The 14,117-nt window shown below is 40.6% G+C and overlaps 1 protein-coding gene across 1 annotated transcript in view; it reads left to right on the top strand.

Annotated features, from left to right (window-relative positions):
* LOC124142343 overlaps positions 1 to 12,561 on the top strand; it is a 51,229-nt gene extending 38,668 nt beyond the window's left edge. The window contains exons 5-8 of the mRNA XM_046510764.2: positions 47 to 201; positions 6,000 to 6,239; positions 6,689 to 6,863; positions 8,265 to 12,561. Coding sequence (XP_046366720.2) covers positions 47 to 201; positions 6,000 to 6,239; positions 6,689 to 6,863; positions 8,265 to 8,541 — 847 coding nt within the window. The 3' untranslated portion in view covers positions 8,542 to 12,561. The remainder of the gene's footprint in view (positions 1 to 46; positions 202 to 5,999; positions 6,240 to 6,688; positions 6,864 to 8,264) is intronic.
* Positions 12,562 to 14,117: the final 1,556 nt, after the last annotated feature.

Here is a 14,117-nt window from a genome sequence, read left to right as displayed (position 1 = left end):
CAATAAGTTTGATTCAATTTTAAATGTTTCCTTTGGCCCTGCTCAGATTTTCTCTGGTGAAGGAGCAGCTGATTGAGTTCAACCAGCTGGCGATGGCCAATGCAGAGGGCCATGACGACATGCTCAACAGAGTGATGACCAAGGACAATATTGGTTTGGCGGCACTTTTGGAAACCAAGAAAGATGTCTTTGATCATAGTGGTGAGTAGTGTACAATCACTGGTAGTGATTGAACTTGAGGGCCTTCCACTGGCGGATATCATTGTTTGATCTAGAGCTCTCTTTTCATTCTTTCTTTTTATGTTTTCTTTTTCTCTTGGAAGTTTTATTTTTATGTAATTGATACATGTTTCTGAGTCCCTGTTGCAGATGAGGCCAGACACTCAGGGTAGTGTCTGGCCCAAGTTGGAATAGATATACAATTTTAGAAAACACAGGCCAGGTTATTAAATGAATTTCAGAAGCTATTTTTATGTTCATTGATGCTAATAGTAAGATTGATGTTAGACATATGGATATTATGAACTTAGATTTATTTATTATTAAATTTGACATTGACATACTCATTCACACTCACATCCACACACTTTCTGTTCTAAACCAGAGCTCTCTTTACTAATACTGACTGTATTGTATTACACCATGAATCTTTACACTGTATCTAAGCTGTGTTAGTGGGGATTTTCAGCAGCTGTAGCTAGGTGAATGTATGGTGTTCATGAATGTGAGAAGTGACGTCCATAGTGCTTGGACGGTTGTATTTATTGAACTTTTGACTGTCAAAATGCTGTGATGACTTTTGGCATGGTCCTGATCCTAGCTGATGGTGTTTAGTTGAGCAATGTGTAGTCACTCACTCACTCACTCACTCACTCACTCACTCACTCACTCACTCACTCACTCACTCACTCACTCACTCACTCACTCACTCACTCCGCTAGGATTGTTGTAGATCCATTCATGTCATCGATCCCAATTGCGTGGATCGATGCTCATGATATTAATCACTGGATTGTCTGGTCCAGACTCGATTATTTACAGACCGCCGTCATATAGCTGGCATATTACTGAGTGCAGCCTAAACAACCAACCAACCAACCAACCAACCAACCTGACATGTCGACTCAATAGTGAGGCATGGGATTGTTTACATGCCATTCAAACTCAACACACTGTCTGCCATTCATATGTGCAATCCACTTAACTTGTGAAAACAAAGTCATGTATACATCCTTTGAGAAATGACTTGCGCCATGTGGTAGGACTTGGTACAAGTGCACTGTGATGCAGTATTCGAGTGCTTACACCGGAGCATACTGCTCTCCTGACTTGCTGCTGCACAAGAACTACTTGAGGAACTTCATTTTTTGTCATTAGGGTATGTGTATCAGTGTTCGAAACTAGGTGTGTCAAGGTGTACCTGTCATAGCCCTATTATTTATAGATTCAGAGGCTACAGAAGACGATGCCAGCACCCTCTTTAATTTCGAACACTGCGTATACTGTATACAAGAAGGACAATTGGTATGGCCTTGCAAAGAACATTTCTGACAGGATGTTTTTGTTTGTTTGTTGTTTAATGCCGCACTCAGCAATATTCAAGCTATATGATGGCGGTCTGTAAATAATCGAGTCTGGACCAAACAATCCAGTGATTGACATCATGAGCAACGATCCACCTGATCCCGTTAGTTGCTTCTTAAGACAAGCATAGTCGCCTTTTACGGCAAGCATGGGTTGTGAAGGCCTATTCTACCCCAGATCTTCACAGGCCTCTTTCAGGATATAGGTGTTCTAAGACAAGGATATTCATCTAATAACCTTTGTTCGGACAGCTCAGATATCCATGAATGGGTCAAGGCAGATAGCATGACACATGTTCAACAGACCTGCCATGACACAAGCACTAACATGACAGGTGCTCTAGTAGGCATGTCTGTATGTCTGTCCATGTCGACATGGGTGGGTGTCGAACGAGTCTGGACTCGCTTACATCCGGAAGCTACACTACCTACTGAGATAGATAGGTCGTAGTTTGACAGCTGTTACCCAAGACGATGGAATGAGGACTTCAGGTGCATGGTCATGTCTGATCTCTGTGACCAGCTTCAACTTGCTTGATCAGGCATTTCCTGGTGTAACCAGGTCAGCTTGATGTCATCGTCTTAACAGAAGCATGATTTTCTTGTTTTGGTTAATGGATCATGTATAGTTTGTATAATTTTCATGTCATAATACATTAAGACTGATGGAGCCTCAGACCTGATGTAAAGACAATGAATACATTAACTCTTCCTTATCAAGATAAGATCGGGGCGGTGGGGTAGCCGAGTGGTTAAAGTGTTCGCTCATCACACTTGAAGGCCCGGGTTTGATTCCCTACATGGGTTCAATGTGTGAAGCCCATTTCTGGTGTCCCGTGCCATGCTAAAAGAGGTGTAAAATCCAACTCACACTCTGGAGAAGATCATATATTATAGTCTCTTCAGTATCAAGAGAAGATCATGTATTTATAATCTCTTCAGTATCAAGAAAACACGATGTGACCATCTGAATACACTTTCAACAATGACGGTGCTAAGAGCTGTTTTTCAATTGCCCAGGCATGATAACAGTGATTTATACATTTGGCAGTAATGTGTTGTCTGGCTGTAGAACCCGTGATTTCTCTAGACGTGAGTCATCGCTGTGTCTGTATTGAATCGACAGGTTCCACAGGTTCATGTCACAGGATCCACACTGACTTGGCTGCTTCTACCATGACCCCCATAGGACCATTTACAGCCATCTTGCATAAAGAACAGAGCGTTCTGTTATAACAGCTGACCTGGCTGGTGATAGGATTGTCTTGATTTTCTTCCACTATGGATTAATTGTGGGTCTGCCCCTTCTGTGGTCAATCTGTTGAGTATGGACATTGACCGGAATGGAGGCAGGCCAGACCCTGATGTACAGCATGTGTGAGGTATTGATCTGGACACGGCCGGCCAAGTTGGGAGGCTGCCCACCTCGCTTCTCACACCACTGTGTTCATGCATGTACACCTACTTCCATCAGTGGCAATTTCACTGTAAATGTCTTCCAAGGTTGTCCTTGTCCAATAAAATAACAGCTTTTCTTGTGCAATTAAATAACTTCTGTAGGCCAGGCAGAGCTTTAGAATGTCTGTTTATTGTGTGCGCTGTTCTCCTTCTGGGTTTAGTGACAATTCAGATAGGTAATAATTGTAGTATATCAAACACTTCTCATGGTTTTCATCAAGACGATTGATCTTTAAAAATATATTATTGCCCTGAATTGTAATGATGCAAATTTGACTTATTAATATACGTATAATGGTTAAACCATTTCTTATTAACCATAATACTAAATAATACAGGCTCCGAAATTCTCCATTACGTCAAGTGACCATGACAGCCTATCATTATATGCATTAAATAAACCACTTCCATTATCAGAAAACCTCACGTATCAAATTTATAATTTGCTTGAATGTGCTGTTAATGTCTTTTAATAATGTTCCTGATGTTAAGTAACACAATATCCTGATATTGGCTTCAGAGTGTCGGCTTCAGGAGGATCAGGGCTTTCTTAGTCATCTATCAAAGGGGAAAAAACAAATATGTGTTTTGTATTATTCCATTTTCTGCTTTACAAAACACCGTAATGTTTTAAATCTAGAGGGTTGTTTGCCATCCTCCTTTTCCCATTGGATGATCTGCCTTCCAATCGAAGCACAGCCTTCCTGCGTCCACCCCTACTGTTCTCGCAGCTGACCCACATACATCCTCTGCTGACAGTGACACGATTATACATTAGCAACAACATGACGTCATGCTCCTTCACTCCGTCCTTCTCACAACAGGCACTGATGGTTACGTCATGCCATGTCACAAACATGTTTATTGATGTCCTTGGGTCTCTAAGTACATTACAGAAGATCGTGTTTTCAAAATACTGGTTTTTGTACAAAGTTCTAAGATCTTGCTCATCTGAGAATGTTATCATATTTCTGTGCATTGGGAGGTATGTGATCAGTTTCTGTCTGCGATGTGTTGATTAGGATGAGGTTGTTTGTGTGTAGTAGCAATGAGGGGTGAGAAGGTGTAGGTGCAGCCTCCCTGCAGGGACTTCTAACACAGACACATGTGTTCCCAGATACGTCAGCCCTGTTCCCAGCTCGGGCTCCTCTTCACACACTTCAGACACGGTCATTAAAAATTTTGGAACCATGTTTCCTTGATTTTTACACAGGGAAGAATTGACTGCACTTGCCTCAAGCAAACTGAGAAGTTATGTATTCCCTTCCCGGTTGTCCAGATGTGCCGCCAGCTTTTCACTGTTACTGTTATTAGTCTTATCATATACTTTGTATTAATTTCTTGTTCCCGAGGCCTATTTCTAGCCACATTCTATATAGCCCTTTATGCCTTTCTCTAAACCAGACCCTGGGCTTGTACTTACAGGTGTATTCTGGTATTTACGTGGTAATGTATGAGTGGACAAACCGTTACTTCCGGTCACTTACATGCCTACATTTGTTCTTTGGCTGGCTTAGAAATCTGAATTAGAATGAGATTTAAACATCTTACATAGACCTTGTAATGGATGTATCATTTGTTTGGGGTGAATTGTTTCATTAATTATCTGTGTATGGTGTTTTTATGATATATACATGTAAAAAAGCCAAAAAGTCTAAAAGCCTATCAAAGAACTTTTGAAGTTCTTTTTCCCACTGTTATTTCCTTGGCATCAGTGATGTCATCGATGTTGTTGGGGTTTTCAGTATCTTCATCAAAGTCCCACTCACTGCCAGATCAACCCACTCACTTCTTTAAACACAGGATCAATTGTAGAATAGGATTTCAACAACCCATGCTTGCGGTAAAAGGCAACATTGCTTGTTGTAAGGGGAGACTAACGGGATCGGGTGGTCAGGCTAGCTGACTTGGTTGATGCATGTCATTGTATCCAAGTTGTGTGGACCGATGCTCATGATGTCAATCACTGTATTGTCTGGTCAAGACTTGATCATTTACAGGCCGCCGTCATATAGCTGTAATATTGCTGAGTGTGGCATTAAGCAACAAACATTATTATTTGTCAAACCATATACTTCCATGTGTATGGAATTTCCAACGATGCCCACATCTACGCAGTATTCCACATGTGGCCTGGTGCACCAAGCCAGGACTTAATCACATTGTACAATATGTAACATCCCAACAGGGAACTAGTTTTGTCCATTACCAGATCAACCCTTGTGGGTTGGTTCATGTTCTTCATCACACAAAGTCCTGCTGTGAACACAACACAAACCTGTCACATCTAATCAACCCCATCTGTGGGGCTGCTTCACTGTTGCTGGGTGTTGGGCATCGATTAAAACATCATCATCAATCATCACTGAGGCAGACGATGATGATGATGATGATGATGATGACTAGTGATGAATGATTGTCTTTTAGAACCTGTATTGTCAAAGAAGAAGAATCATTGGAAATTCTGATTGATTAGTCAGTGTTTGAGGTCTACCAAGTTCACATGAATTAGAACACAAATACTACTTGTTACCTGTTATGAGTGCAGGATTTTGGGTGACAATAGGAACCTCCACACCTCCCCCATGTTCAGCTCCTACACTGCTGCAATGTGTAAAATCCATTCTTGGTGTCCATACTGAATTTCATTGCATTTGTAAATTCCCCCAGGGGGATTCTTGGTTAGAAAAGGTCCCTAGCAACTTATGATGAGGCCACCAGACCATGGTCAGGCTCAGTGATTGATTGCATGCCTTACTTCCATGACAGCTTGGATCGTTGCTGACATTATCAATCACTGGATTATCTGGACAAGACTAGTTTAATTACAGGTAGCTGTCATATAGCTTGAATATTGCTGAGTGCAGCGTTTCACAACGGACACACTACACACACATTGTAAGTTGAAAAATGACCAGTGTTTGGTCTGTAACTAATTCCCATGTTGTCTCTCCCCAGGTCCCTACCCACCAGAGCACCAGGTGAAGCAGCCGATCTTGGTGGCCACAGCCCACATCCACTGGGACCCCGAGTTCAGCGACGTCAAGCTCATCCAGACCATGATGCTTATGTCGGAGCTCCGTCAGGTTATCGAGGAGGCCCAACATCAATTCCGCCCGGGTTCATCGTCCTCATCCATCGACTGCAACAACATCCCTCTTATTCTCTGTGGTGATCTCAACTCACTACCAGACTCAGGTTAGCACCACTCCCGGCTGTGGATATCTTGTAATGTTGGCTGTCACTTTTTGAGTGTTCTCATCCCTGATATGGCTGGAAATTGGCTACGTGTGGCAAGTAGATCTTGCTCACTCACTGGTACAAATGTCAGATTGTCAAGGTTCGGAGAACCTTTCATTTTCAGATCTTCAGATCCATGGACTACCTTTCGCCATAATACATGATGCCACAGAATCACTTGCAATTTATTTATTATTGTTTGGTTTCAAGACGCATGTTCCAAAACTAAGATGGACAATGATACTGTGGGTAGCAGCTAGTGGTTTGAGCTACCATTTTCAATTTGTAACTTTAAGGGATGAAGTTTGGTCCAATGGTCCTATGGTAATTGAACTAAGGAAGCAAAAGGACCCCATTGTCTTGCATGGTTGTGGAACCCGGATGTATGTATGTGATGTTTGTTGCAGGTGTTGTGGAGTACTTGACCTCCGGGAAGGTGGCAGCTAACCACGAAGACTTCAAGGAAATAGGTTACGATTCCTGCCTTCAGAAAATCAACACAACCATTGAGAAAGAGTCCTTCAGTCACAACTTCCGACTCTCTCGTGCCTACATGGATGTCATGCCCTACACAAATTACACGTAAGACTTCTTATCCACTTCTAAATAAACTGTTGTTGCCGGCAGACATTGGGTGGCCTGGTCACATGCAGAGATGCAACTTGGCACAAGCCCCAGTCAGTTTCTCTAATGATAAAGATGTCCTGAGAACTTGTACAATTTTAGGGTGTCCTTATACTGTCACTATACAGGTTAGTTATTATGGCAGGTTACGTTGACCCCTGCTTGTTTTACAAGGCCTGTTTTCAGTCCCCGTCATGGCTTGCATATTTATTGGTTAAATATTTCCATTTTTTAGGCTCTTTTTGTGGTATTGCTGTATAATAACAATAACTGTAAAATTCACTGTTGAAAACTCTTGATGTTAATTAACTAATGAATTATTTACTAAATTAGTGAATTTACAACAAGAATAAAGTTGAGATTTCTTTTTATACACCCAGTGTCATGAAAATTACAGTTCTGATAGAATTTGCAAGAAATCTCAATCTCATGCTCAGTCCTTTGGTTGTGCTGTGTTTGTTGGAGTTGGTCGTAGGTAAGGCGGTGAACTAGGTGAGATATATCTGCCGTATCACCATCCCTCACACTGCTGGATACCCTGGAAGCATGCAGGGCTGTAGCACTTGTAGATGTTGATACCGCTGCGTGTGTACTGATACACTGTAGTAGGGCTTCTCCAACAAACACCCAGACCTGTTTCTTGTGTGTGTCCGTAGTCAGGTGACAGGAAATTACTGTTGGAACAAGCAGATTCCATACAAGATCGGAACTTATGTTTGTGGGTTAAGGAGTCTTGTGAAATATGTCCTGATTTTTTAAATTTACTGAATGACAGTTCTGGAAATGTCATGTTCTATAACCTTGCCACAAATGGTGTTGAGAGACCACTGGTTTGGTCATCACCCAGTCCCTGCAGAAGGGTGTGAAGCCATGCTTTGTGTTCCTGGATGACATTGCTGGAATATATGAACAGCATTGCTTGAAACCCTACTGTTTCATCAAATGAAAAGCGTAAAGTAGTAACATGACATTAACGTGAACTAAAGAATTAAGGAAGAAGGAATAGATGACTTTATTACCCATAGGGTTAGGAATAACCAAATACATAAACTCTGTATGTGCACTAGTGCAAATATCCCTTCCCCCATACCAGTGTCTTGTTTGCATTATCAGGACGGCATTGTTGATGTCATTCAAACCTTATATAATGTAAGGTCGGAATGACGTCACACTAGAAACAACATCATAGCTGAGGATTGACGTCATTTGACAACTGCAGTTTTCTAAGACGGCGGTCATAATCAGTGCAGCTTTCTTTAAGGAACCTCAAAAGGATTAAGAAACAATGTGTAATAGAGAAATTATTACTGAAATTATTATAAACTCGGGTAAAGATTCATGTATTCATGTTTGTTTCAGGTATGACTTCAAAGGCATCATCGACTACATCTTCTATTCAAAAGATCACATGAACATGCTTGGCATGCTAGGGCCACTCGATGAAGAATGGTTTCGTCAGAACAAAGTTATTGGATGTCCTCATCCTCACATCCCATCAGATCACTTTTCACTGTTCGTGGAGTACGAGATGCCAGTTGGCACTACACAAAACGGTCGCAGCAACAACACAAACAGCAACAACGCAAACAACAGCAGTAGCAGCAGCAGTGCGCCCTCTACTGGAAAGCAGAGATAGGGGACATACCTGCAGGCGTCTCATCAAGTCATTGTATAGATCTAGAACATATCAATTCTCGTCAATTCTTGTCACATGTACAGAGAAATTCATCACAAAGTTACAGGGGATGTGCTCATTTGTACATAGACATACCTCCCTCATCTCCGATGTCATTGTGTATTTAGGGTGGGATCTGGGGCTTCAACGTTGTATTCCAAAAGCACTGCCGCAAAGACAGACAACATCAGCGACAGACACTGTGTGCGTCTGTTGGTTGAAAATTAAGCAGCATTTTGCTCTAGATAATTTATTTTTCAGCGTTCTAAAGGTGCTGATTAACCATTTAAGTTTAGAAGCAAGTGAGCAATTTCTCTGTGCATCCTGAGCCAGCCTTGTTTTGTGAGTAGGACTAGACTGTAGGATGTATCCCAGTGCTGGAATGCTGTGCTAGTTGATGAGGATGATACTAAGGAGGTTGGTGCACGCTGAACTTAACGAGTGGTTTGGGACCAAGAAAGAGTCTGAGTCGGCCAGCAGACGAGACGTAGCTACGGCAAGAGAACCCATCGCCATAACATACTGAGATCATTTCATAGCTTATCGGTCAAAATAGCACCCATGTTTATTTTCATTATTCACAATTATTTACATGGTCTTGCCATTTTTCATTTCCTCTGCATATCAATAATCGAGACATGCCTGACAGAAACTCATTTGATTTACACGCATCAAAATCCAATTCGGAGAAATTATTACTTAATATCAGGGACAAATCACCAAATATATAATATATATATATATATATGCATTCTTTGGGTGGAAGTATAGGTACTTAACATTACCAAAGATTGATCTCAACCATCATAACATGTATATAAAACATCATGCTTTTTAGTCAGTCCATTTAGAGTGCAATGTTCACGTTTTTTATCAGTATTTTAATTCCCAATAAGGACCAAGCATGTAAACCCTGCCTGAATCCACATGCTTGGTCTCTGGTTGTTTTAGCTCCATTTGTGACTCGCTATCCTCCTGGGTTCTCTTTGCTGTGAGCTCGTTCTGCTTCGTACACGAGGGACTACAATCTCCAATACTCCAACTTAAGGCCGTGAAGCCCAACATGAAACTCTTCTGTCTTTGATAGACACTGTGGGACGTTTAGATCTTGCATTTTTATCTATGTTTTGGAAATGGCTCACCAACAAATTGCTGGTGATTTCCCATAAATGTACAGTAGCGTGAGTAGAGAGATGTTGGTTGTGCCGGTTGATGGAAGGGAGATAACTCCCGTGGACCTGTGGACCAAACCTTTGTGGAGGAAAGGAAATGAGCAAGATGGTGGTCTGCAGAGCTGGTTTAAGGAATGCAATAAATGGAAGAAAATAAGTCAGGAACTGATTGTTCGACTCATGAGTCGATTGACTAACCTCTACTGTAGCTTCTTTGCTTGACATGATATTGGTCAGGATTTTAGAAATGTGTTGTGACTGTGGTGTGTATATTGCCTATGAAATAAAGAAAATTATACCATTTGTACATTGAATACCAACCAGAGTTGACAGCTGTAAAAACATGTAAAATTTTAAACAATTCTTGTTTTTAATCCTGTAATATTTATATTTCGTAAGATATTCAAAAAAGAGTATATATTTTAGTAACGTGTTCTTACTCCCATGTTCAGGGTGAATAAGTAGTGGTTGAAGAATCTTCATATTGAAGCACAGGGACAAAACAACAAAAACATGGTTGCCAGTAGGCTCTGGTCACAATGTGATTGATTGCCAGCAGTGTACAGATATAAGGATGTGTCTCCTGTGTTCACAATTTGTATAGAGTCTGAGTCTAATGGGTGCCGTAGCTTCTAGTGGTTATCTTGTGTGCATTCTTAGCTCTTGTTTGCTTCTGACTACTGTTCTTGTAGCTACGTGACAGATCTGGTTTGGGTTTCCTGGACAGGTCACTCCACAGTTAGCTGGCTGCCATACTTGCTGCTGGTCGAATATGCCGTCAAGACTAAATTGGTTAACATTCGATGTATTTCAAACAAATCGTGAATAGTCAGTCAATGATTTTCTTGAAGATATACTACTCAAAAAGGTATGGGACCACCTGATTCTTTCATATTACTATAGTTTATTCGTGCCATGACAGATTAACTTTAGTAATATGAATGAATCAGGTGGTCCTTAACTTTATTTGAGTAGTGTATTAACATTGCATACATTTTAGACATTCATTTCTACAAGCCATGATAGATATTATGAAGTAAAGATGATTCGATCACTGCCAATTTGTACTCGAGTTGAATGAGTGGTGTTGTGTTTGCTGTTAGAGAATGAATGTGAATGGTAGTTTGGTTATTTGACGGCACATTCAGACTGGTATTCTTGACTAATGAAATGTTAAACTGACTACTTGTGTTATTTATTTCAATTAATGGTATGTGGGACAGATCGGATCAAGCTTAAAGTAACAGGTCAAGGTCATGTACTGTTTCCTTTTTGGCACTAGTCTGTAGAATTCTATTCCTTGCACCTCAGAGGGACTCAATGCTTCATTTCAAATTATATTCTATTGATAACACGTTCAATATATATTTTGATATTCATTTGTTTCTAAATGTCTTAATTCCCTATTTAGTAAAAGCTGGGACTATTTTCATTTTAACTGCCATATTTTGAGACAGCTTGACCGTGATCTGCAGTGTAAGATGGCATACGTCTTGTTAAAGATGGTGGTTTTGCAATTTATCATCAAGGGTATCCAATTCCTGGCGATGCATCTTTCAGTTGTTGCCTTGAACCACTATGAATCTCAGTTCTCCAGGACAGTCATGGGAGCCCAGCTGTACATTCTGTGTAGAAATGGCAAGGGAAACTACACCAGTGTCCTGTGTCAGTGTCTGCTACCTTGTGTTGCTGTTAGTCTGCAGTGTGACAGTCCCATTCAATGAAATCTTTCAGAGCAGTCTTGATCCCTTTTATTTTTTGGGCACAATGTGCCGAATTATGACTGCTTTTTAACCGATTAATTTCTACAGAGGTTTATAGATAGTGTTTTGGAAACTATTGAGAGGCTAAAGAGTTTACAGAGAGCATATTTTGGTATATTTTATGCGAATTCCTATCCCCTCTGCACAGTTATGTCCTTGTTTCCTGCATGTGCAAGAGCTGTTCTCATGGTTTTGTTGTGGCTGAACCAAGACATTTGTGGCTTGTCTATCCTTATTTGCTTGACAAACAAAAATGCATGAATTTGTATAGTTTAATATACTGACATCTAGATGGCAATAGTACATGCTGCTGAACTATGTAGGCAGGTAGGTAGGTAGGGCTGGTTTAGACATTGTCACATAGGGCATAGTTGAAAAATCAAAAGTGCTAGAACAAGGGCCAGCGTGGATTTCCGTGTCATGTCGACAGCTGGACCAAACCCACATCATGTGCTAGATTTGCAACTACAAAAAATAGTGACTCGTATTTTTCAAATTTTGTGACTTTTAATGCAAATAAATTAGGATGAATGTTTTTATACATGACAATATTTCTAAGTCTTATATTGTATATTGGCGACCAAACAAAGTTGGTAATGAAATGCAGGCAGCTGATGTAGGATGGCTGTGCAGGTGCTGTGCAGGTGCTGTACAGGGGGAATGTGTTCCCAGGGGAATTCCTGTTTGGGGCAGCATTTTGTGGTGATCAATGTATGATTTTTTAAGCTCAGGAACTTGTGATTTGAAATGTTATCATGAGTTATCATGTAGGATTTTGACACACAATCTTGAGTGAAGGACAATTTTAGAACAATGTTTAGACTTGATACATTTTATTAGTGATTTAAGAACCAGAGCAATATCTGTATTTTAGTACTGAACAACATCTGGATAGATAGCTATGTCTCATTGAAACGTGAACTGAGCTTCACACTCCCTCTAATCTGAGTCTTTAGCCTACCAATACTCCTTGCATTTAGATGTATTTGTATATTTTGTGTCCATTTCTTAAAAATTCCAATAAATTATGGAGCAGTGAAACTAAATCCCGAGTTGAGTTTTAATTTTTCTTCAGCCAAAGGTGACACTTAGCTTTGATGGAAAAGATCCGGGAAAATATGGACGGGTGTAATCATGGTAATACACAAGAATTTTCTTTTATTGTAACTCAAAGAAACACTCTTGACAAACCAATATATACTCTTTGAAAAAAGAAACATCACACACTGGAAATATACATGTAGAAGAGCTATTTATGATTCTTATAAACGCATCTTTGGTTCTCAATAGATTCATTCTGCGACTTGTACAAGGCTTAATAAGTGAAAGTGGGATTCATCAAACATTAATGGAAATGTCTTTGCATGTGCATCGCAAGCACAGCTGCCATAACACCTTGTACCTGTGTGTCCACCATGGGCATGTGGATGTCACCCTGTTGAATGGCTGCTGTAGGTATTAACACAGGTGCAGAATCGACCATGAGAATATTGATGTTGACAAACAATCAGACATCTACAAACACCACAGAATAGAGTTAAAAGGGATCACACATACATGAAGTTGGGTCTCCATTTCCTAAACCTGACAGATAAAAAGTACCAACATCACGATTTGGAGGCAGGGCTAGCAAAAAGAAACGCGAACCATAGAAACACAGAAGTATGTACGTTAAGAAGAGATATTTCCATTAATATCAAAACTAACAATCAGTTAAGTGTTATCACGATATGCTGCACGTGATTTCTAAACTTCACACGCTAAACCTGCACAAGACAAAGGGTGCATCTCGAGTCGAGGATCTATGACGTGCATTCATGAGCGTCGGTTCACACAACATACCAGTATGTGCATCAAACCAATCTAATATCACTTCGATATGAGTAAGTCTTCCTGTATTGTATGGTATTCATGTTTCTGAAAGTGTCGGATACGCCCAAGCAGGCAGTGAGTGATTTGGGTTTTATGCCGCTTTTAACAGTATTCCATTTATATCACAACGTATCATCTTTATGTTGGTGCTAAAAAACCTAGAAACATATTTGGGGCGAACCAGGATTCAAACCCATAATCATAGGTTTCTGGCGTGCCCAAGGGACGCAACTCTGCACAGAAAATCGCGACAACTGGGCCACCTGTGCCCCCCCCCCCCAAAGGTGGCAGACCTGCACAGGACAAATATGACACTTCACAACACGGACATTTAAAAAACAAATGCCACCGAACACACCCGTCATGAGTATTTCAACAGTGGTTGGGGGAGAGGGGGGGGAGAGGGGGGTTAGAGGGTGAAATCAGACCATTGGCATACTGAATACCGGTTCACTGATGTTCACCCAGATTTGATTTTGGCATCCCATGCAGGATTTTGAAAGCAGAACTCTGAAAGTCATTTGATGTACAGAAAGTAGTTTATTCACATCAACATATAAAACCCAACTTCAAGCACTTGAATAGACTAAAATCCTTGGCATCAAGGCACATTTCCACCTAATTTCATAGCACATACACCTAAAATAATATTGAGTACAGGAAAAATTGCATTAAGCATTACAAATAATGGTATTGCTAACATGATCTCTTTGTACTGCTGGAAGAAAAA

This window comes from Haliotis rufescens, unplaced genomic scaffold, assembly GCF_023055435.1.
Source record: "Haliotis rufescens isolate VD_foot unplaced genomic scaffold, xgHalRufe1.0.p SCAF_11, whole genome shotgun sequence".
Classification (NCBI taxonomy): Eukaryota; Metazoa; Mollusca; class Gastropoda; order Lepetellida; family Haliotidae; genus Haliotis; species Haliotis rufescens.
The sequence above is the reverse complement of the archived record's forward strand: the minus strand, read 5'-3'. Positions and strand labels throughout refer to the sequence as shown.